The sequence below is a fragment of the Ilyonectria robusta genome, assembly GCF_021365365.1.
Source record: "Ilyonectria robusta strain PMI_751 chromosome Unknown BGZ61scaffold_43, whole genome shotgun sequence".
NCBI classification, from domain to species: Eukaryota; Fungi; Ascomycota; class Sordariomycetes; order Hypocreales; family Nectriaceae; genus Ilyonectria; species Ilyonectria robusta.
In genome coordinates, this window is record NW_025764477.1 from 154,999 (window position 1) to 179,566 (window position 24,568).

The 24,568-nt window shown below is 46.4% G+C and overlaps 2 protein-coding genes across 2 annotated transcripts; both read left to right on the forward strand.

Moving 5' to 3' along the window:
- Positions 1 to 5,102: 5,102 nt before the first annotated feature.
- BGZ61DRAFT_567422 (uncharacterized protein) lies at positions 5,103 to 7,758 on the forward strand (the record flags this gene model as incomplete). The annotated part of the gene is made up of 3 exons (XM_046255966.1): positions 5,103 to 6,503; positions 6,575 to 7,458; positions 7,580 to 7,758. Exons 1-3 carry the CDS (start codon positions 5,578 to 5,580, stop codon positions 7,756 to 7,758), a joined length of 1,989 nt encoding a protein of 662 aa, XP_046095439.1. The 5' UTR covers positions 5,103 to 5,577.
- Positions 7,759 to 19,699: 11,941 nt separating this feature from the next.
- BGZ61DRAFT_486095 (uncharacterized protein) lies at positions 19,700 to 21,163 on the forward strand (the record flags this gene model as incomplete). The annotated part of the gene is made up of 5 exons (XM_046249811.1): positions 19,700 to 19,793; positions 19,938 to 20,260; positions 20,597 to 20,653; positions 20,693 to 20,808; positions 21,085 to 21,163. 5 exons carry the CDS (start codon positions 19,700 to 19,702, stop codon positions 21,161 to 21,163), a joined length of 669 nt encoding a protein of 222 aa, XP_046095440.1.
- Between the last annotated feature and the right edge of the window lie 3,405 nt (positions 21,164 to 24,568).

Genomic DNA, 24,568 nt, shown 5'->3' on the forward strand with positions numbered 1-24,568 from the left:
CCATTTACTGCATCGGAAGAGAAAATGCTCGACCGTCTCTGTCGCTTGTCCACATGCGCATTGCTGTGATGCTACTGCTGTGATCCGAAAGAGGTATCCATTCAATCTAGCCATGCCTGTCCTGAGCTGCGCCAGCACGCTGGCTTCTCTCCATGATAAGCTATCGTATAGTTGTCGAGTGTGCTTACCTGGTAGTGCAGCATCAACTCTCTTCGAAAACTTTCCGATATTGTCTGGTAGGTGTTTGCTAGTACACTGGCTCAATCGAGCCACGTTAAGGGTCGTCGATCGCATTCTGGGAAACTTCAGAGCCGGGATGGCACCGTCTCGGGTTGCATCCCGCGCCTCTCTTTTAGCAGTCTTCAGGAGTTTGTGTTCAGCACTGGTGGGCATCCATATGGCAGTCACCGAGTTTCCATTGGCCCTCAACGTATCGATGGAATCGTATATGCATCCAACATACTCTTGACCAGATTGTTGGCGGGGATTTCGGATCGTGAGCACGGCAGCTTTGTTGCTCGTTAACAGTGCCACGCTTCGGTATCTCAGGTCAGGTAAATGCCTCAATGCGTATGCCATCGCCGCCAGCTCCGCAGAAAACGGGTTCTGTTCCGTTCTCATGCCAAGTGTAAAGGAAAATCGTTCCAGTCTCGGCCCTCCCCGCACCGACACAGGGATCTCGATGACCCCGCCGACTCCTACTACACCGTTCCGTGCTGAACTGCTTACAGCAACCCGTATTGCCCAGCCCAGGTCTGCTTGTCTCGTCTCTGTCTCGTCCTTGTCGGCAACAATAGTTTGTACTCGTTCTGCCCAAGGTGCCAGTGTGAATGGATTAACTGTTTCTAACTCCTCCATCGGTATCTCATTGAGCGCCACTGCCAGCTCGTGGAATGGCGAGCGGTTGTATCTTCTGAACTTTCGGATTCGAGATGTAGCGTTGCAGAGTGGGTTGGTTGTTGGCAGGGTGTGGAGGTCAATCCACATCTTGATCGCCCGCCTCCAGAAACGCTCCTGTGCACTGACGATATGCGCCTCTGCTTCTGCTACGCTTGTTGCCACCGTGAGGAATGTTCCCACGATTGCTTGTGCCCCAATCCTCTGGACTCGGTTGATAGGGCTGGCCCTTCTGTACTTGCATGCGTGCATCCAGACGTTTGAGGCATAATCCATCACAGGGGCCACCATGGCTGTAAACAGTTGTCTTGCTGTTGCTGGGGTAAGACCCCTGAGCCGCTGCAGCTCCATGGCCGCTTCTAAGCCCTTGGTCGCTGCCCGTGCGATGTGTTCTTTATATTTCAGACCCGAGTCCATGATCATTCCGAGAACTTTGACTTGGGTTTTGGGTCGGACAAGCCGCCCCTTGATCGCGAAGGGCTCTGAATCAGACTTGTACGCCTTGCGGGTGAAGTGAATGATCGCTGTCTTTTCTGCCTCGAAGGTTGCGCCACTTCTCCTCTCCCAGTCCAGCGCTTTCTCGATGATCGCTTCAATCCCATCGCGGTTGGCTTCCGCCGTTGGGCCCGTGACCCACGCCGTGAAGTCATCCACGAAGGCTACCGCTCCTCCATAACAATCAATTCGCCGCTGTACGAGGTCTGCGTTGAAGAATAAGAACAGAATCGGAGACAGAGGGGACCCTTGCGGCAGACCAGCTTGTGGCAAGCTTCGCACCTCCGATGCCTGTCCGTTGACCCGAATGGTCGCTGTGCGATTCGAGCAAAAGGCCTCAATCCAGCGAAGCAGCTCCTCCGGAATGCCCCTTGCTCTTAATCGTTGGATGAGTCTCTCTTTGAACACTCCATTGTACGCCCCTTTGACGTCGAAACTCACGAGGCTAAGGATTCGCCGGCCTCGCCAGGCCGCGTAGATTTGCTCTTGCAGCAATATCAACGCTTGCTCAGCGGACCGCTGTTTACGGGCTCCAAAGTGGTTTGTTGGTAACAATCCATGTGTCTCGACGGCATGTGAGATCCTTTCAGCGATGACCGACTCCAGTACTTTGCCCAGCGTGGATAGAAGCGATATAGGCCTCCACGCCTTTGCAATCGAATAATCTCCTTTGTCTGGCTTCTTGAGAGGAATAATGTTGGCATGCCTCCACTGATCAGGCAGTACTCCTTCTTCCAGCGACGCCCGAAATAATGATAAGACTCGTTGCTTAACAACTGGCCAAATCTGTTTCCAGACCATAGCGGGTAGTCCGTCTTCACCGGGTGCCTTCCACGACCTTGTCGCGAAGAGCTGTCGTTCTACCTCTTCCATAGTGATGCCCGGCATGGCGATGGCAGCTCCACGTTGTGGTCTGTCACCTTCCTCCTCTACATTCGGACCTGAAAGTGGATGTAATGGAGTGGATTTAGGTGGATTTAGGTACAGTGGGATATTCCCTGAGCTTGCACGGCCTATAGTACTTATTTTTGTATATAATTGCCTAGTAAATCGAGGTACCGAGACCCAAGTTAGCCAAGGTCGATCCCCCCCCAGCTAATCTTATAAACGTCATACGAGAAACTGCCCCTATTGAGGCGTTTTTAACAGATTTCCTGCTGTTGTTTTTGCAAGAGATGATTTTTTTGACGATGTCAGCCAACCAGCCAGGCCAACAGCACCACCTCGAAGACCGGCTTTTTTGCCATTTCAGAGGCTGGACTTGGTCAGAACGCGCTCGTAATACTAGCTCTTGGCTGTGGGGCTTTGGCTATGATATTCAACGTCATGGCTTACGCAAATAGGCTTGCAAGGACTGTATCCTCGGAAATCGTCCTATTATCGCGAGTTTTACCTCTTCAGGTCTTCAGAACGCAGCAAATTATCTATAGCATAAGCATAAAATACCAGCACCAGAGGGAGAGAAAAAGAGCATAGTATAGCTAAAATCTAAAGGCATATTAAAATCGAATTAGCTAACTATTACTTCTATTTTGAAACTGGATATTAATAAGCCTATAAAATAGAATATTATAAATAGCTTTATCTTATACTTTAATAAATAATACTTTTAGTATATACTAGTTAAATTAATTATTAGTAGTAACTAATTCTTTTTCTTTACTAAGAATTTTATCCTCTAAGAAATCTTTAACTATTTAAATCCCTTTATTTTAATTTAATGCACTAACTTAAGTATTATAGCTATTTAATATAAGATTATTTAAGAATATAACTACTATAAGTAGAAGGTTATTAAGATACTAAGAAACTCCTCTAAAATACTTTATTTCTTATTTAATAGCTAAATATCTCAAAATAAGCTTGTCCTCTATAGTATTGCTTATTTTTTTAGAGATAGAAAGAATTGGCTATATAAAATTATAATTAGGGTTTTAGAGGCTTACTATTATTTTAGCTTAACAATTAGTAGGGAGGTTCTTAATATTCTATATACTCTTAGTATAGATTTAAAGAAGGTTAGCTATTTTACGCTTAATAATACTAAAAATAATAATACTATAATAGAGGTTATTAGTATTGAACTTGAGTTTGATAGCTAACTGCACTAAGGATGCTATATTAGCTATATAATTAACTTATTAGCTAAGGTGCTCTTATTTAGTAAAAATACTAATATATTTAAGAAGTAATTATTAGGCGTAGAAGTATTATATAATATTGAATATACTTAATAGCGTAAAAAAGAACCAGTTAGTAAGTTATATAATATTGTAGTTAATATATATATTAGCTATTAGCTAATTTACTTATTTAAGAAGGTCTAGAGGGTAAGCAGTTTAACTAAATCCTATTTATCTTATATTAACTCGGTATATTTAACAGGATAAATTTAATTATACCACCACCCTTAAACTCCAATTAAAGAAACTACTTAAGCTAATTATCAATAATAATACATATTAGCTATTATAACTCTATATAATCTGCAGGGCTCTATAGTTAAAAACCTCTATTAAACTCCTACTAATTAAGTATAAGATATAATAGGAGGATAAAAATTAGTTTAAAAGATTAGTAAAGTGATATAAGCTAAGTTAGCAAGAAAACTACATATCCTCCAAGATAAAAATCAGCTAATAGATAAAAACTAGAAGATTCTTTACTATTTAAAGGCTATTCTAATTATTTTTAAGACTGTAGTAAAGATACTTAAGGGTGATAGATATATTCAAAGGTATATATAAGGCTGAACTGGCTTCTATAGCAATATCTAGAATATAGTACTTAGCTATAAGTTGCTGCTTAATATACTAGAAGAATATAAGTAACTTGCTACTAACTTTCCTAATTTAGAGTACTTCTATATTAGAATTAATCTTGCTTAGGATAAGCTAGATAAATATTATCAGCAGCTAGACAAGATACCCATCTACTATATAGCTATAGCACTCTATCTATCTTATTATTAGAACTGGTTTGATAAAATATAGGCCTATAAGCTTAGTTAGGTTAAAAAGATAAAAGAGATAGTTGCCGACGTCTAGCTATTCAATTACGCTTACCTCGAGGTTAGAACTAGCAGTAGCAGAGGCAATAACAAGCCCCCGGCAAAAAGGCCTCAGTTTATTAACCCCTTTAAGAAGAATAGTTATCTGCCGAATATAAAACCAGCCTACGCAGTAACTATTGTTGGTGACGAGTACTAAGCGTAGCAGACGGATTGTAAGGCCAGAGATAGCAACATTTGTAATTTAATTGGTTACTGGATCACTAAGTAACGCAAATATCCTTGATTATCCAGGATGGCCTTAGACTTCCTAACGATCTAGCCGATATCAGCCGAGTGTGAGAGGTTATTTTTAGCTGCTAGCAAGATAGTCTCAGGGCTATATATGAATCTAGATGCTGATATTATTATTATTTATTAGGTTTTACGCTCTTAGTACTGTGCTGGCCTTATTAAAGACCTGGATCTATTACTTAACTTATATCTTAAAAGTAAGCTAGATGCCAGCTATATAGCTCTAAGCGACGACGAGCTGGTACTTGCTGAGTTAAAATAGCTATAGGAGGGCGAGGACAGCACCAGCGAGGTTAACAATTCATCACAGCAGCAATAGGCTGAAGAGTTAATATCAACCTCTAAAAGTAAGGCTAAATAGGCACCGACGATATTATAAATAGCCTTAAAAATCCAATTACAAATCCACTTATAAATCCACGTATATATACCCATTCCACTCCGGTCGAATATATACTACATCCACTACGTAATTGCTAAAAAATCGTACATCCACTCTACTTAGTCCCAAAGTGGAGTGGATGTAGTGGTTCCGACCCTTGGCCACGGGTACGACGGATAGCTGTCTCGCGCCAGCCATTCCGTTGGGGAACTGGAGAGTGGACGGCCGGGCGATTCGTATGTCGAGCCTTCGCCTTCTGGGCGTCCCATCCGGCAGGGGTTGAGCGCCATGGTGTCAACTAGGTACTACATTTCACTCTGCGACGCCGAACCAACCACCACCTGAAGGCCGGCCAAGGGCAGTGACTCGGCGGCGGAGTTTCCCGCGAGAAATATCGCTATCCTTCCTGCCGGAGGCTATATGAACGCCCGGCGAGGCGTACCATGCTGTCCTCTCTGATAACATTCCTCTCCCCTGTCCTTCCCGTCGCCTCCTCGCCATGACCGCCATCGCCACCGGACTGTGGTGGGACCACTCGCGGCCGGCCATCCAGGCCGCGACTCTGACCCTGCCCGCGGATCTCGGCAACGTCCTGCTCGGGGGCCTCACCTTGCTAGTGACCGTCGCCGGCGCCAGCTTCTGGAACATCGCCGCCTTCGTACTCCACGGCCTGCGCGTGCGGGAGGGCGGCAGACCCGTCAGCGTTTTGTCTCTGCAGCACCGGGTCGCCCTGCGCAACTCGTCCGGCCCTGTCGGCACGGCGTGGGAGGCCGTCAAGATGTATCTGGCTTGGCACAACCTGCGGCCGCCCCGGCTTTTGGTCCGGACCCTGGCCGTGGTGGTCCCGGCGCTGATCATCCAGGCGGGCTTCGCAGCGGCGGCCGTGCTCGTCTCGCGGGTGGCCAGCCGGGCGAATGGGTTTGTCGTCGCGAGGGTGCGGCCCGAGAACTGCGGCTTTTGGCACTTCAACGCGAGTGACATTGACGGCATGACGGCGGGATGGATCAAGATGGCCAACGACACGATCTTGGCGCGGACGTATGTTAGCAACTACTACGCCAACACGACGACCTCGTCGATGGCAAGGTCGATCTTTGTCCAGCGCACGCTGCCGTACACCACCAACCCGGCGGCGCCGTGCCCTATACCGGCGGCCGAGAGGTGCACCCTGGGTCCCAACGCGGCCTTTAGAATGACGACGGCGATACTGGACAGTCAAGAGATGCTGGGGATAAACGCCCGGGCGCAGGACCGCGTCAGCGTGCAAATCAGCGCGACATGCTCGCCGGTGAACCTCCGGGGCCTGTGCCGGACCACCGACAGACACTTGGTAGTCACCTTTGGGGGGTTGGCCAGCGCCGAGGACAATGTCACGTATCTCTACTACCGCGCGACGCCACGCACGAACGTCGGCTACATGTTGGTGTAGGTTGGACCGGATCCGTTGCTTCTCTCTTGTCGACGTAGTGCGTGCTGCTAACAGCTGGAGGTTTCAGACCTCGGGTCGCATACGCCGGGGAGTCGCGTGGCTGGAATCCGATCCCCGAATTCAACCGGACCGACGCCGACGTGAGCGTCTTCTTTCTCAGCCAGAACGCCGTCGCGTACCTGGAACCCGTGTACGACCCCTTCTTCTCCGCCCACAGCACCTACAATGACGCCTCGTCCGGGCAGACCCTCGCCCGGCCCGACGTCAGCGTCAACGCCATGATCTGCACCGAGCAGTACGTCGTGTGCAACCCGTCGACGTCGTCGTGCACTCCCCCAGGCGGCTGGTATCATCTGAGCGACGCCGTCTTCGCCAAGAATACGCCGGGCTTCAACACGGCGCAGCGCAACACCGCCGGGCGTATTGTCACGGCATTGGCCCAGTCCGACATATACACTAGCGTCGCGGGCGTCGGCGCGGGCGCGCTGTGGGCCAACAACGTCGCCGCCATGAACATCTCTCCCGGGCTGCCGAGCAATCAGTGGCAAATAGAGGTACAGGGCTGGTTCCAGACGAGCCTCGCCAAGTTGCAGGCCTACATGGTCGAATATGCGTCAAACACGGCGGGGCTGGGCCCATTTGGGAGGATCGATTTGCAATACGGCAATCGGATGAACGTTAGCGACAGCGAGGGTGACGCAGCCCTGCGGGCACAGTGCGAGAACCAGCTGGTACGCACGACTGGCGACGTGACGAACTTTAGTTTTTGGGGCGTCATGATCATCGCGTGTATCAGCGCGTTTCTGGTGGCGCTGGACTTCGCGCTGGGGAGGATTATGAATTTATTGACTCGGTACCTGCGGTTCGGATCGGCGGCCGAGACGGCTCGACAGGCGGATGGCAATCTGCACCTTCTGAGGAGGGCGTTGGGGAGTCCCGACGAGGATGGCGGTAGGAACGGGTGGATGCGGGGGAGGTGGGACGTCCCTTTACTGGATGGCGATGTGAGCTTGACGAACTTGCTGCTCGACGGCCCGAACTAGACGGGCCGCCAGCCCTTTACTGCTACAAGTCCAGTTTCTCCAGGGCTTTAAAGCATTGCACGTTATGCCTCATCGCCAGCAACCTGGTAGTGGGGGCCACTTCGGTCATGCGAAACTTGGGACGGATCTAGGATCGATCATGACCACGCGAGTTGAGAAGGCAGATTCGACTATTACGTTATTTATATCCAGGAAGTTAATCTTCTAGTCGCTGTTGGGGAGTGGTATGCATTGAGGAACGAAGTGCCTTGAGAAGGTCACGTGCTAGCCACTAGATCAGCTGGTGTGTGAATGAAATTTATTCCGCCCGGGAGGGCTAACCTCATAGGGCCAGGTGCGCTAGGCTATTTACAGGTTTTAAGCGCGCCTTTGGTGCTGCGTGGCTTGCCTCCTTGCCTGCTTAGGCTTTAGCTGGGACCTCGCCGACAACGAGTCAAATTCGTTACTAAACAGGTTTCGCGCATTTCGCTCCCGTTGGACCCCTGTTCTTGCAGGCGAGAGGGACTCTTGTTCTTCGATCGCGACCTCATTCCACCCATCTCCAGTGTCCTTGTGCACCGAGGGAAGGAGAATGTGCAAGTCGGCCAACGCCTTGAACTCGCCGGCGGAGTGGAATGAACATGCTGCCCACAATGCTTGGCTTCGTTTGACCACAGAGGAGGATGACGATATTGAATTTTTCGTTACTGTCAAAGTAGGCTCACAGTTTGTGCTGCAGGTGACGGGATCGCTCTTCGCCGCCATCGGCCGTAGCAGGAGAGAACATTGCTCACCAGGACAGATAGTGCAAGCCACGTAAGGAATGCGTTTGGCGGTCTACTGGCCTGCGCATTGTCGGTACGCTTATCACCTCGTTAGAACCACCTTTTCACAACCTGCGCAAATAATATTATGTAGATTGAAGTGCCAGCACATAGTCAGCCCCAAGGATATTAGTGTGGACGTGGGTGGACGTGGGTGGACGTGGGTACCCATGGCATAGCCACGTCGAGACCAGCACGAGCTGGAAGGGAAAAACTGGATGCCAGGAAGAAACAAAGTCGGGGACGTCGATCATGCCCGAGTTGTCTGACAGGGCTGAGCACTGCCAATGGTTTCCCAGGGTTTGGGGATCGGCAGTGGTGAGGCTTAGGGGGACTAGACTATTGACTTTCGGCCGCCAAAAGCAGCCTTTTTGGGCGAGGCCCGCATCGGCACTCCCCTAATTTGGGGACACGTCAGCACTATACAGGAATCAGGTGGTGCCGATGCGAGTGTTGGTGCCGATGCGAGTGTTGGTACGCGAGCGAAGGACGTTAGCATATCGCAATCCCTCTCCTTTCTTCTGATAGAACCGTCATGGGCGACATGCAGGCCGGCGGGGCCAGGTGCTCATGGCGCTGATTGAAATCACAACGCCACTTCTCAGACAGCGGAGTACATACGACGACTTCACACAATCTGGGGAAATAACACATGGACGTGTGTCAAGGGCCTATATATTACAGTGCAAGGACATCACGCCACGCTCTGAAGGTGCGTCGCACCACTCGTGCCAGGATTGCTCCGTCTTATCAAGTAGGGCCAGCACTCATCGAACCGCGTCGAACCTCGTTTTTTTGAGAGTCTTTTCCTCGGTGTCTGGTGAAATTATGGTTGCATTTCGAGCAGACCTGCCACTGCACCTGACAACACCGGCGCCTACATGTGTTCTAACGGGTGCCCCGGCACTGTGAAGGCCACCATGAGTAAAGGTCTGCGCCACTCGCACGCCCCAAATATCAATGAGGCCGCGCCACCGCAGTTGTTCCAATTTCCACGACCAAGAAGGATTGGTTGGTTGATATATCATATATGCGGGGTTGTCGATATGGACAAGTGAGCCATCGGTGGCTTCTGCTAATGACCAGGCTTTAGCCTTCTGATGTCCTGCGAGACGTACTGGGCAGACGCGGCTCGCGGGTGGCCTCACCATTTCTGAGACTTTAACAAGGAGGGTCACTGGACCATATTGCCCAGTCCATTATACCCCCAGCCGGCACCCACGACCCCTAACAAATATCTCCAGAATGACTACGCGCCTTTCCACCGTCTTTTCGGGAACGAAAATCGGGGTTTCAATTCGGAGTCAATAAAGAGATGATTGGGGGCATCGTTTTCAACCTTAACAAGGCAGACGGTGACTGCTTAAAGGACCTCGCCGACCAATCCTGGCCAGGACAAAGCTGCTTCACACCTGGACCTTTGGAGGGGAATCGAACTATGCCCTGCGGACCATCGTACCAGCCGCTTTTCGGCCGATCCCTCATTGTAACCCTGCGCTGTAAGACTCCCTAGCAGCAGCGGGATATTCCGCTGCCATGCCGCAAAATGCGGAGAAAGACTCCAATTAGACTGCTTAATAATTGTCTATCTGCCTCCTGGGGATCCATATCGTTAGTGGCATACCGGTAGATCAGCCTCGACATGGCTGTATCCCGGGCAAATTGCTGCCAGCGCTTAATTTTCTTGGGATCCGGAACCACTGTTGTCTCCGGCATCTAACATCCTAGACTATGCATGTTATGTGACAGGCGGTTAGGGACACTTGGGCTAGCTGGTCGCTAGCGGGGATGTCTCTAGGGTGACCCGGATGGGGTTAAAAGGGGAGGTCAGTGCCGTCACTGGGGGAAATCATCGTTTTTCCTTTCATCAGAGATTCTTCCTAGAAGTCAGAGAGGCCGGAAGGGCTCGAGGCTGCTAGGGAGTCTATTAATTGATTGCCTTCATTTTTGAGAGATTTATTTGAGCCTTCTTGCCATCACTACGTTCCCTGTCCAACCTCCGTCTTCAACCTCCCTTAGATATCGGTCTGCCGCAGGCCCCATTGATGCCTTGCCAGCGAACTTTCCTGCGACCGACCCGATATACAATCTCATGAGATGCTTCCCTATCAGGAGACATAAGCCTCAGGTTGATCCGACCTCATACGCGTAATCTGGTGCAGCTTCGGGCTGACCGGCCAAGACGCCTGTGCGACGACTCTCTGTGCATTTCCCCTAGGGAAGGTTAATGAGTTGGGTGTTGTTTTCCGTCCCTTTCTGCTGCTAAATTGGAGGTTACGGTGGGGCGGCAAATCAATTGATCTTGCTCATCAGAGGGATCAATTGATGCACTTCTACGCTGCAAGCCGCCAGACTTGAAAAGAGCAAGAAGGAAAGGAAAGGAAAGACGGGGGGATCGAGACCTCCCCAAATTTCCCATGAGCTGAGGGAGCCCAGGAAGCCCGATCAAACCGGTGAGGAGCCAGGTATCCTGTCTAAGACACTTCCTGCGAGGGAGGATGTCCGCGATGATCCAGACTCCGGGCTATACCAACCACAACTACGCTAACTCTTCGGCTTTAAGGGCTAGACCGAAAAAGAAAGCACAATCGGCTCAGAAAGCATCTTATGGAATGATATTCCTGGATAATCATGCCCGTGGGAGGTCTATTCGAGGCTTAGACTGCCAATTCTGTTCGGTAAGCTATTAGCTAATGAGAATACATGGGGATTAGTCGGATGGGAAGGTGTTATCGCGATGATTGTGACTTGGCATCTTATGAAAGACCGAGGTCTAGTTACGCTAGCTTTGTTGTCCATCTACAGTGTTGGGATCCTAAAGCTTAGGGGGAAAGGTATAAGGGGGGGGATTTTGACCCCAGGAGCGGAAGAAGAAAATAGAGAGATCAGCAGCACCCAGGGAGAGAGTTATCATTACGACGATCGCCCTGTAGAGAGAGATTTCGCCAGGAAGTATGGAAGGGCGCCGAGTAAAGACCTTGATCATCAGCAGCAATTCCCCTCTGTTACTCCTGGCCCATTTTTGAGAGATTTTTACAACCATCGCAACCTATGCCTACTCGAGACAGACACTCAACCCTCCTTTAACTTTCTTTTATTTTTTATTTACAAATTCTTTCTGGCTGTATGTTTCTCTGTGCAGAAGGGATATTATTGCAGTTAGATGTTTATTTTAGTGTAGTTGGCTGAGGCTGTGTTGTAAGAGAAGGATTGTTCTTCAAGAGACTAAGATTTCTCTGACTATACTTGCAATTCTGATACTACTACCAAGGCGAGAAGGAGGAAGAAGAAGAGGAAAGCATCAAATAAGATGCTTGAGAATGCGACTAGCCACCCCCCAATCCAATACGTTAAACTGGCTCAGTTACAGCTTGCTGCTCTTCTAGCCGGTACGGAGTCATATTTACAAGACCGGACCCCTCCGGAGTCAAGTACCCATTCCAAGATGAATCCGAATAACAAGGGCTGCTTGGAAGCCGATGGGGACGATGAATTGGGATCCCTCATCCCTATTCACATGTTTAAATGCGAGTTTAAAGGGACCAATATCACCAGCTTTATGTGGTTGTTCGAGAATTACATTAGAGGCAGGGTTTATACCGACGAGAAAAAGAAGATGCTGTTAATCTATTTTTCCCATGAGGATGTCAGAATGAAGGTGGAAAAGGCCTGTGAATGTGATATCTGGGAGGAAGTTAAGATGAAGCTTCTGGAGGACTTTAAAAGGGAGGATGAGGAACAACAGCTCCAACCCCTTGAAAGGATCCTGAAGATGAACTCCCTGTCCATGAGGAAAGCGACTGATCTTGAGATACTTAACTGGCTCAAGACCCATCGAGAGCTGTGCGAGGCTCTCTAGGATGGAGGGAAATTTAAGGAAGGCAATTCCTATGCCGTTTTCCATACTCTTCCTCGGAAGGTTATTATTCGGGTGTGTAGATGGAAGAATATCTCGGTCTAGGAGCTGCAAGCAAAGACCTATGACGATATGGTCGATCTTATGATATCCTTACTCAAATGGGACCAGGAATTCAAAGACCTAATTGAGGAACCTTGGGAGAGAGAATTTGTGTTGGATGAGAGGCCCTCGGAGAAGAATATGGAACGTTCCTTTCCGCCGCCAAGTCAACTAAAGACCGACCAAGTTATTGACTCCCTTATTAAGATGGTTTAAGGGTTGAGCATCAATGCGGCTTGTTAATAGGAAGATATGGAAGCTAGGTTGGTAGCTATGGTCTAGAATGCTATGGACAAGTAGAGGCTCTTTAATCAGCCTCATTACAATTACAACCCGGCTTCTAGAGGACCTTATGGGGACGACTAGGACTTTATCGTTAATGCTAACTATAGTTAGAGGCAGATTAAATGCTTCTACTGCTGTGTTCCTGGTTATTTTCCCAATTAATGCTATGAGCTGTAGAGAGATAGGGATGCTGGCTACTGTGATTTTGACTTGGAAGCTGGTATGGCCTGGGTAGGTTGAAGGGAAGCTGATATCCCCTTGAAGCTGGTCTGGAAGATGGGACTTCTTGGCGGTATTAAGAAGCTGGTTGTTCTGTGGATCCGAAAGTTCCTAAAGTCCCCAGCTGCCAGTTTCTTAGAAGGTCTGATGTCCAGCTCTGCAATTCGAAACTGGTCTCCCAACCAGGAGGAACAAGACCTGGTGACGGACTTCATAAAAAGGAACCAGAACCGCTGTTTGAGGACCTAATTATCAACAAGGTCAGCGGCAGAACTAGAAAGCCCACTGACAGTCAGGATGACGAGCTTGTTACTAATATTATCCTTATTGATAAAAAAGACGACAGCGAGCCTCTTGTGATCCTGAACAATAATATCACCTTTGATACTGCTATTACTAAGAGGGCTAGGGTTGAAGAACTGCTAGAAGAAGCCGAGAGAGATTATCCGATCCCTCTAGTAGTTACGCTAAGGATTCTTCTGCCGACTAAACTAGAGGACTGGAAGCTAGTAGAAGCTATTAATAAGGATGCCTCCAATAAAGATACCTATTACACTACTTTAATCGAGAATAGAGCTTCCCTAAGACAAAAGGTCCTAAACATAAAGATCCCAGTCTCGATCCCTCAGATGATCCATTACGACCCGGAATTTGGCTGTTTAATGGCAAAGGAATTGGTCGATATAGCTGACGGCGTTACCGACACTGTCTGGCTAGACCCTGCTCCTTCCTACAAGAAAAGGCTGCTAGGGAACGTCGAAATAAACATTCTTAAGGGACGGGAAGAGCCGGAGCTTGTGACACGGAACAGCCCGCTATTCTCTAAGACCTACTTTAACGATTTGGCTTGGCAATGTGGAGTTCTTATGGTTATAATTGGCTAGGAAAAAGACCCTCTGACTTTCCAGGGCAATTCTATTCTTGCTCTAAGAGACTACATTATGATAAATAATAAAATTACAAAGAAGGTCTTCTATGGGAAGGAATTGAGGAAGTCTGACTGCGAAGCATCTAATAAGATGATAATAAAGGCTTTTACAAACCTCATCCAGAATATTGATATACGGCTGTGGTTAATGTGCTAAGACCTCCCGAGGCTTTAGGTAAGACTTGGGCATTCTGATGGTCATACCTGGGAAGCTATCCTAGATACGGGTGCTGAAGGCAATATTATCTCAGACTATATTGTCAAGACTAGCCGGCTCCTATTTATACCTAGCTCAGCCAAGACTACATCCTTCTTAAAAGACTCAATTTTAATGGCTGGGATTGTCACTACCAATATCTATATGGCAACGTCTTCATAGAATAGAAGATATATATGGCCCCTACATTAGCAGTTTCTATCCTCTTCATCCTAGAGATGCCTTTCTTTCGAAGTATAAAGGTTACCTTTGACTATAGCACTATTCCTAGGGAGATATTGATAAGCTGCAAGCTAGGGACTATTAACTTGATATCTCCAGTTGCGGGCGGAATATAAAGAGTCAACCTGGTTGCTGATGAAGTAGCACCGGGGGGTTGTTATGAGCGCACTGGAACCCTCTAAACCGGCTATCAATAACGTCTACAGTTTAGAGGAGGATGACATTGAGTATCTTATTAGATACGTCAACAAAAAGACAGCACGGAAAGTCTTTAAGATCATTCTTAAAGACTGGATGAAGGAAAACGATCCGACGCAGTCTAGAGTTAAGAAAACTTGCATTCCGAATAGCAGCCAAGAGGATATAATAGTCCGGGTTAATACTATGTACAAAAGGAAGGCTGATAAGATCCAGCCCAGGGATGACGTCCCTTCTAATGGATCTACGCCCGAAGGGGACCCGTTCTGGCGCGACAAGAAATGGGATGAGGTTAAAGGGAACCTGGAAAAGAACTCCCCTTTCTCTAACTATATTACTTCCAAATTCTCAAAGATTAAGAAGGGATCAAGGCTCTTCGGCAAGAGATTGGACGCTCTGATGGGGCAGACCAAGAATACCCTTAATGATACTAAGAGGGAAATCTTCCGTCAAATCATCTTCAATCAGAAAGAAGCCCTAGCTTGGACCTTCGAGGAAAAGAGGGAACTTAACCCTAGAATCACTCCCCCACAGGTCATTAAAATCACACCCCATACAGCCTGGCAGTATAGCAATGTAATTATCCCTTATGGAACCAAAGCCAAGGTTATTAAGCTGCTAAAGGAAAGACTAAAGAATAAGATTATTAAAGAAAGTCATGCTTCCTATAGGAACTGGTGGATGCTTGTGGCTAAGAAAGATGGGGGTTTGCGTCTTATTAACTTAGCCAAGAGGTATAATGCCTATACCATCAGGGATGGAATGATTCCTTCTAGAACTGAAGACTTCTCTGCTAAATTTGGGATGTGTTAGATCTTTTTAGTCCTTGACTTCTTTTCTAGATACAATTAGATCGCCCTGGACGTAAAAAGCAGGGACTTGACGACCTTTTAAATGCCAATTAGTCTATTCAGGCTGTGCACCCTCTCTTAGGGAGCTATGAACTTAGTAGCCTAATTTACTAGGATTATAACGAGGATTCTTTTTGATTTAATGCCTGATATAGCTAGAGCTTTTCTAGATGATATTGGTGTTAAGGGCCCTGTTGAGGACTATAAAGGGGAGGAGTTTCTTTCTGGTATTAGATAGTATGTCCTGGAGTACCTGATAAACCTCGATGCTGTTCTGGTTAATGTAGAGCTTTTAGGCTGTTTAATTGCCACAAAGAAGTCATTCTTCTGCCAAAAGGCTGCTTCTTTAATGGGATATCTTTGTGGGACTCATGGTTGCAAGCCTATAGAGGACAAGGTCCTGAAGATTGTTGAATGGGAAGATTGCTTTAACTAGACTGAAGTCAGGGCCTTTCTAGGTATCTTAGGATACTATAGAATCTGGATTGAAAAGTATGCTTGGATTGCTAAGCCCCTTATTGAGCTACTAAAGAAGGATGTCCCCTGGAAGTGGGAAGATGACGAGAAGGAAGTAATAAGGGTATTAAAGGAGAGGATTGTTATGGCTCCTATCCTTGTCTCTCTCGACCTATCTGAAGGAGCTGGAGAGGTTATTCTGATGATTGATACTAGCATCCTAGGCTAGAGAGCTGTCCTGATGCAGATAATAGATGGAAAACATCACCCTGTGAGGTTTGAATCTGGTACCTGGTCAGATACTAAGAAGAGGTATGATGCAACAAAGCTGGAGTACAAGGGAGCTCTTCATGCTGTCAGATGCATGAGGATGCAGATCTATGGATATCCCTTTACTTTAGAGACCGACTCAAGGGTCCTTGTCGATCAGATCAATAATAGGGCCGACAATATACCAGGATTGATGGTCGTCCGCTAGATTAGCTACCTCTTGCTCTTTAACTTCACTATCAGACATGTTCTAGGAAAGAAGAACGCGGTAGCCGATGGTCTTTCGAGGAAAGGGGAGGGACCTTCTGACCTTCTAGACCGAGAAGCTGAAGGCGATATTAAGGATGAGATTGACGCCCGCCTCAACCTTGTTCTTTTTGGCCCTGAAGATAAGAAACTGGAAGACAGCTACACAGGTGAATGGCTAGTTCTAGGGAACTATTTGACTTCTCTAAAGCGGCCGGAGGGACTCTTAGCAAGAGACTTCTTGCAACTAAGGAAAAAGGCAATATAATTCTATGTCCACGGAGGTTACATCTAGAGACAAGCACTAAGCCTAGGAGACGACCCTATGCTTGTTGTTGATGATAAGGAGCTTTAGAAGCATCTTATTATAACCTCCTACTATTATGGGGGTTATAAAGGCAGAGAGGCGACTGTCTATATTGTTTCCCGCCGCTATTTCTAGCGAGGCATTAGATGCAAGGTGGAGTCAATTATCAAGACTTGTCCAATTTGTCAGGTTCACGCTGCCTAGAGACTGGTAGAAATTGCTAAGCTTACTACTCCTTGGTATCTTATGATGAAGATTCATATCGACGGACAATACCTTCCTAATAACAACGGGATGAAGTTTCTATTGGAAGCTAGATGTAATTTAATGGGATGGGTTGAAGCTATGTCTTGTAAGGTCCTAAATGCAGCAAATGTCCGGAAGTTTATCAGAAGGATCCTCTATTGCTATGGCATGCCTATGAAGATTGTTACTAATAATGGAAGCGAGCTAGTGAAAGGAATCCCTGACGAGCTAGATGACCTGGGCATTATGATGGCTAAGATCTCCTTCTATAATTCCAAGTTAAATGAGCTAATTGAAGTCAGTTATATATTCTTGGTTAACTATTTTAAGAAGCTTGGCCGGCTAGGGAAGTGGGTTGGGTTGGTAGACTAGGCTCTGTTTGTAGATAGGTCTACGATCTGTGGGTCCTATAGATGCTTACCCTTTTGGCTTCTTTATGGATGGGAACCTATTCTCCCTATGAAAGTTAAAGTCCCAACCTGGAGACTTATTGATTGGGATGAGGTCCATATTAGGGAAGACATTGTCTTGGCTCGAATCCGGATCCTAGAAAGACGATAAGAAGATCGGGAAGCTGCCAGATAGAAGGTCAAGGAATATCGGGAGAACCTGGCGAGAAAAACAACTGCTTTCAATGCCTTCAAGCTGAGGAAAAAGCCACTATTGCTAGGGGATCTTATCCTTCTCTATGATATTAAAAACTACCACGACCTTTCCACTGCGGCCAAGCTCAAGCTAAAATGGCAAGGACCCTACAGGATCCGAGAGGCTCTAGTGGAGACCAGAACCTACATTTTTGAGATCCTAGATAGTGTAAAGATAGCTAGAACCTGCTATGGAGACTGGATTAAGGCCTTTGTGAAGGATGATTAAGGGTGGTGGGCTAGTTCTGATGATGTAGAGGTTTGGGGACCTCCTACTGAAGATGAGGACGAAGAATCTGAGGAAGAACCATCTCATAATAAGACATATCAACCCAGTGAGACAGAGGATTTATTAGATGAGGCCTATTCTATGCCTGTTCTTTGTCTATGGAGGGGACTTAGGGGGGACTTCCAGGTTTGTATTCTAGAGATGAGTAAGGAGGCTAGAAACTAGTATAAAGTAGTCTAGAATATCTCATTAGATGTTTGGGGATACAGCTTTAGCTGGGGATAGTGGTATTGCTATATGGGGAGGCGGATAGAGGAGGCAAGATATAGGGTTACTAGAGAGACTTAAATGCGAAGAGTCTAGACAGCTAAAACCCAACAAAATGACTATCTAGAAGGAGTCTGGCTGCTGTGAATAACACCTTACGACAAAGAGGAATAGTATAGAGGAAATCTATTTAGAAGAGATGAGGGTGGTGCCAACTAAGTGGTAATGTTATTCCCTAGGCATTTGCTATTGACTACCTATTCTACAAGGATAGAAAAAAGGACTGTTTTTTTTTTTTTCCTTTAATAGGAAAGAAACCCATTAAGACTAACTAAAGAGCCCGGTACCTATTATAAGAGCCTGAGTAGAGACCTGGGAAGCCCGACGACAAATCTCAAGGTCAGATGCACCACTAGCCTTAGAGGGATATTCGCTAATAATCCGAGGGTAAGAACAGAGTTGAAGATGTTAGAAGTGTAAGAGGTCGACATATTTGGGTTTGTGGCTCGACTACTAAGAGGAAATTTCCAAGGACCTTCCTGACGACCTGAAGCTATGTACCCATGGAGGCATTTCCAGTTGCAATCGGTCCGGTTATGCTAAAGGCAATTAGTACATACCCTATTTATATATCCCGGAGCCGAAATGCAGGTATGGAAAGGGGTTAGAATGTGTTTGTTGAAGTGGGTGGTTGTTGAGAGATAGCTGTAGATATAATAGCGATACATAACCGGATTGATGACCCCGACAAAGGCGACGATGAGGGCCTTAACAAGATATAAGTAGGAAGGAAGGTTCATGAAGAAGTACCCTCTAGGATGAGCTCAGTCTGCCGGGATAAAGACCTGCTGGAGAGTGCGGGTGGCTAAAAGTCCTATTCCTGCTGTAATGGACGAGTCTCGAAAAGGAAGCTGCTTGAGGAACTAGATGAGGAAGGCCTCTCTAGAGCCGGTAGCAGGAAATTGGATATCTAACTCGATGTATAGAGGGCGGCCTAGTTGGTTGAGGGCCCGGAAACTATAAATCCAAACCCGGAATGACTTTAGGACCTGGAAAAGCATCTCATTAGATGACCTGAACTAACAGAAGGGAGATAAGGGACCTTATTAAGGCTGGAGTCAAATCAAGCTTCGACAAAGGAAAGGGGCGAAGGAGAACGGCGTCTCGACCCTTCTAAAAGATACCAGACCGTCGCGAGAACTCATCGGCCTTGACTCCACACTCAGCCAGATAACGAATGTCAGGAAGCTTCTCTTGAGGGAGGCCGGAAAGAATGATCAGCTTGTCTTGAAGAGATGCTATTGCAGAGGCTATCCCGATGTTGCGATGACAGAAAAAGAAGGGAAGTCTGCGGCAGGATGAGGCTGAAACCCTGATGTTGGTGATGTGGAAGAGAAAGAGGCTTCAAGCTTAAAGAACCCTACCTTAGGGCTAATCTGGCAGGGCTTTATTGTAAAGTGCAAGAATTGCAAGAAGTGGGTGTTCTTGTTTGCTATGACTTACAAAGGAAAATCAGTGAGAAGGTCTGGAAAATAACAACTGCTGTTTCTGTGATTTACCGTTACAAAGAGAACCAAGCCCCACAGCACAAAAGACCCTCGAATACTTAGTCTCTTGAAAATACCAATACCTATATACTCTTCTTGCACTTTAGCTGCTATAGAAATCAACACTATAACTTGCACCTCCAAGCTGCAATTCTTTTCCTATTAAGCCCAAACCTTAACTACTATTTTATTAGTTGCTTTTCTTCCTACTAACTGACTTTTAAATTTATTGCTATACTATAGAACTCAGCATACAATGGCTACCTCCGACGAGGCTGTAAAGAAGAAGGTGCAATTCTACTGTAGTATGAAATTGCTAACTCTCTACGAAGGAACTGTCCGAGGGAAAGGTAGAAAAGGGAGCTTCCTCTACTATAAAGAGAACCTTGTAAAGATATTGCTGACTGAAAAAGTCGGCTAACAACTGACTCTTTATCCTTCCTGCCTGGATTGGTTCTATTGGGACGAGGAAAAGACCGAACGCCCTGTTCTAGGGGATGAGGAATTGATTAAAGCTTGGGCTAAGACTGTTAGATTGCACCCCGACTTTAGCGAGACCGATTTTGGGACTTGGGAAGGTCACTGTGGCAATCTCTGGGGCCTCCAGTACAAGCTTCAGTATGAGGATCTCTCTGTTAACTTTAGTCTCATCGCTTTCCTACGAACTATAACCTACGGAATAAGGGATGTTGTGGCTGTTATACCTTTTAGCCTTGACCTCGAAACCTATGTCCTCCGAGCTAATGAATGGGGGAAAGAGACCTTCTCGACCAAGCTCCTAAAAAAAGGCGTTCTGGTTACGAAGAACCGTCCTATGGTGAGCTTCCGACCGATTCGAGAGATTATATTCAACTGCGGCTATTTTGTTGGTATTATTAACTTCGCCAATAAGCGTTATTGGATTGGCTACATCTGGGATGCTAGGGCAAAGCAACTCTCCCTCTTCGATACGATGGACCTTTAAAGGAAGGAACGATTTAGGGCTGCTGGGGTTGCCTGGAGGGAGATCATAACCGTTAATGGTGCCCCATTCGACTTCTCTATCTACAGTATGCCAGCCTCTATTCAGTCCTACGGTTGGGAGTGTGGCTTTCTTGTAGTCTTTCTCATAACTTTAACTATTTGCGGTATGGTTGGCCTGGATAAGTAGCAGATGCAGGGAGGGATCCCAATGGAGAGACTAGTCTTCAACGACCTGAATGACAAGCTGGTAAGTATCCCTTTTAAGCTATGATTTTGCGACTGGAAGCTCGGCGCCGTTAAGTTAAAGCCCCCGCCCCAGCTAAAGAAGAAGGGGAAAGCCGCTAAGAAGAAGGAGACTGTGGACCAGGACTTGGATCTGGAGCGCGTCAGAAGCTTCATTGGGTGCGCCATTATGGAGGAGCTTGGGATCCAGGACCTGATGTATAGTGAGGGTACGGACGAGGTCTGCTGAAAAATCGACCTCTCCTATGACTGTGAGCATGGGTTTATGACTACCGACTAGAAACTTAAGATATTAGATCTCTACATCAACCTTGGTGGGTTCTCCCTAGTTAGCTGGAAGAGTCTTGACCTCAAGAAGCTCCCCGATGCCTATTGAATTGTCCCTCATCCTGCTGTTTCTTTTGGTCAGACGTTCTGCTCTATAACGATGTATAGATTAGACTACCAAAAGGTCAACTTCACTATGGCCGACAACCTCATCAAGATGTTTAAGGAGAGAGGATTTGAGGTTTAGAAGGGGATCCCTAAGCTACCTGGGACTACGGGAGGGAGTGTTATTTCTCTGGGCTCGACTGTCCTAGAGAAATCGCTAATAGCTCCTAAGCCTGCATCTAAGACTGTATCTGTAGTACCCTCTGGGGGTATCGAGGAGATGGAAATGATATTCGGTAGAACTTCCTCTTCTCCTAGGCCCTCTGGACGTTTTGAAGGGACAGGGAGAGGAGCGGTATCTTCCCTAATGGAAGGGGTCAGGGATATCAGGGCCTCGCCATCGCCACCTCCAAAGTCGCCGGCAGTATCCCAAATTGAGAGGGATATCCGAAGCCCAAGTCCTTGTCAGCCTGCTGGGTTGGATGTATCGATGAGAGATGTTTGTAGAATGTCCGCTAGGAGTGATGTCTCAATAAGGGATCCATCGCCCAGCCCACTACGTCGTCAAGCTGCCAGATCCTATAGGACCCCGACTGTTTCTGCTGTCCAATTCATCAATGGAGCCGTCCTTCGCTACTTCGACGATAATGCTATTCTTAAAGGACGAAGCGAGTACAACAACATCTCTATCGGTGAGGGTGCGAAGAAGATGACTATTAATACTAACCGAATAAACCTTCCTTGTATTTTTAAATAACCTATGCTATTCATGCTCAAGTCCGAGTCCTACGCAACTTATATCCCGGAAGGTCTGATTTCTCTTTTCTAGTGGGAGGAGCTGATTGACGCTGCCTATATGGATGTCATCCCTCCTGCTATTGCAAAGATCAGTCGGGAGGAACGTTACCGTTAGCGTGAGGCTTGTAAGTAATGGTTGTTTGGTGTGCTATTCTGCTTTCTTTGGTGGATTGGAATGGTGATGGATAGGGAAGCTCGTGGTGAAGGGAGTCGCTCTTAATGGAGGAAGTTAGTCTTTAGAAGCTTCTAATGAGATGCTTCTCTAATGTTTGTTGTGTTTCTTTGGTTGGAATCTTGAATGGGGAGGCTGTTGTGTTGTGCGCGTTCCTGGCCTGATTGGGGATAATTATCGGATCGCGGGGGAGGGATGTGACAGGCGGTTAGGGACACTTGGGCTAGCTAGTCGCTAGTGGGGATGTCTTTAGGGTGACCCGGATGGGGTTAAAAGGGGAGGTTAGTGCCGTTACTGGGGGAAATCATTATTTTTCCTTTTATTAGAGATTCTTCCTAGAAGTCAGAGAGGCCGGAAGGGCTCGAGGCTGCTAGGGAGTCTATTAATTGATTGCCTTCATTTTTGAGAGATTTATTTGAGCCTTCTTGCCATCACTACGTTCCCTATCCAACCTCCGTCTTTAACCTCCCTTAGATATCGGTCTGCCGCAGGCCCCATTGATGCCTTGCCAGCGAACTTTCCTGCGACCGACCCGATATACAATCTCATGAGATGCTTCCCTATCAGGAGACATAAGCCTCAGGTTGATCCGACCTCATACGCGTAATCTGGTGCAGCTTCGGGCTGACCGGCCAAGACGCCTGTGCGACGACTCTCTGTGCATTTCCCCTAGGGAAGGTTAATGAGTTGGGTGTTGTTTTCCGTCCCTTCCTGCTGCTAAATTACTTAAAAATAAGCTAGAAGATAAGTCTAGCAGCAAATACCTTTTAATTAATATATAGAGGAATTTCCTTGCTTCTACTAAGTTACCTGGGTTAAATAAGATAAAAATTATAGAATCTCTAAAAATAGTAATTAACTTACCAGTATAAAAAAACTAAAAAGATAGATATTATAATAAGAAGAGAATAAGAAATATTCAATTTAAAATACTTACTAATTACTATTAAGTGCTAAATCTAATAGACTTTAGATTAACCAGCCTTAAGTTTATATAGCTTCCGATATTAAGGTAAACTGGAGTTTTAATTTTATTATATAAAAGTGGGTTAATTATTTATACTAAAGTCTATAGAGGTAGCTCTTAAACTCCCCCTTATTAGTAGTAGAGGTATATAAATAGTTAGTATAAGCTTATATCTATTAAGTAAATTACAACTCAGTACTATAAAAGTCTGTTAGTCCTTAACTATTAGAAGATATAGAAAAGCAGGCTATATCCGATTTTAGCATTAATACAGATACTGGATAGTTAGTATCTATTTCGAATTATAATAACCCTGATCCAGGCCCAGCTATTAACTTCGATACAGCCTTATATACCTTACCCGAGGCGGAGGACGATAAGTAAGATCCAGTCAGACACCTTGCGCACAAGTTAATAGAGCAACTTGTAAAATTTCAAGGATGCTATAATAACTGCTATCAAGTAGTAGAGTGTAACCAATTGGAAGACCCGAATAAATATATCAGTCTTGTAATATATCTGGAATTTGCACCTGAGCTGGGTCCTAATATCCTTGGCTCTGCGATAATAGCACACCAAAAAGATAACCTAGCTGGAAAGCTTGATGCTGCAACCCGAAGATTATTCTGTAGTATCAGCTCTATGTGACGGGATAAGAGCACGAATGAGGTCGAGTGCGACTTGGGCAAAATGATTATTTACAAGGAGAGAAAGAGATTCCTAAGGAAAGCTCTGACTTAAACTATTTACACAATATTCATAAAGTGAAACTATTTATAAAGTATGAAAGTTACATAATCATTCCCTCACACTCCAGAGACGAGATACCTCGTATTTGCTTAAGAGAAGACGATGGGGTTATAGATGATGCCGGGGTTTCCTTTGATATAGATAGCATCATAGCCTTCCCGAGTTGCCTTGCAGTTGCCAAGCAGGGCATTCGATAGTCTCCTACCCGGATGACTGTATCTGATCTTCAGTCTGATCTTCACCTCCGCTCAAGGCCAGTTACTTACTTCGATGTGACTGGAAGCTAATATAAAGTCTACCGACCTGTCCACCAGACTCCTTATTACACCTTCGGTCGTGTCGTTGGATTTGAGGATATATCTTTATACTTTCTGTTTCCCAACCTATATCGAGAAGAGTAGAAGTGCAGCCGGCTCGAGACGAAGACTTTCGGCTATGGATGGACGGCATTCTCCTTCCGGCAATATACCAACACTACAGCAGCGCCTATATCCAGTATTATCCATCAAGCTATAACCACAGTCGGTATAATTCCACTGCCCGTGGAGTAGAGATACTTACTCAACGTGTGCACTCAGTAGCACGGGAATAACAATTGGTGTACCATCTACTACCCGAGGGACTGGTAGATATTTGGGCTAATATCCTCGCCACTGTTTAAGAACTAGGGTTCTAATAGTTTTAGGACGTTACTATCCTCCTTTAAGCAAAGAACCTTAAGGTCCTTACAAAAGACATCACCTGGGAGAAAATGGTATCATGTTCTCAAGAGTATTGGGTTAATGCGATTGACGAGAGCCACATCACGACAGAACTCTACATTGATATCGGAAAAGAAACTTGTCCTCAGCAGGCATCTC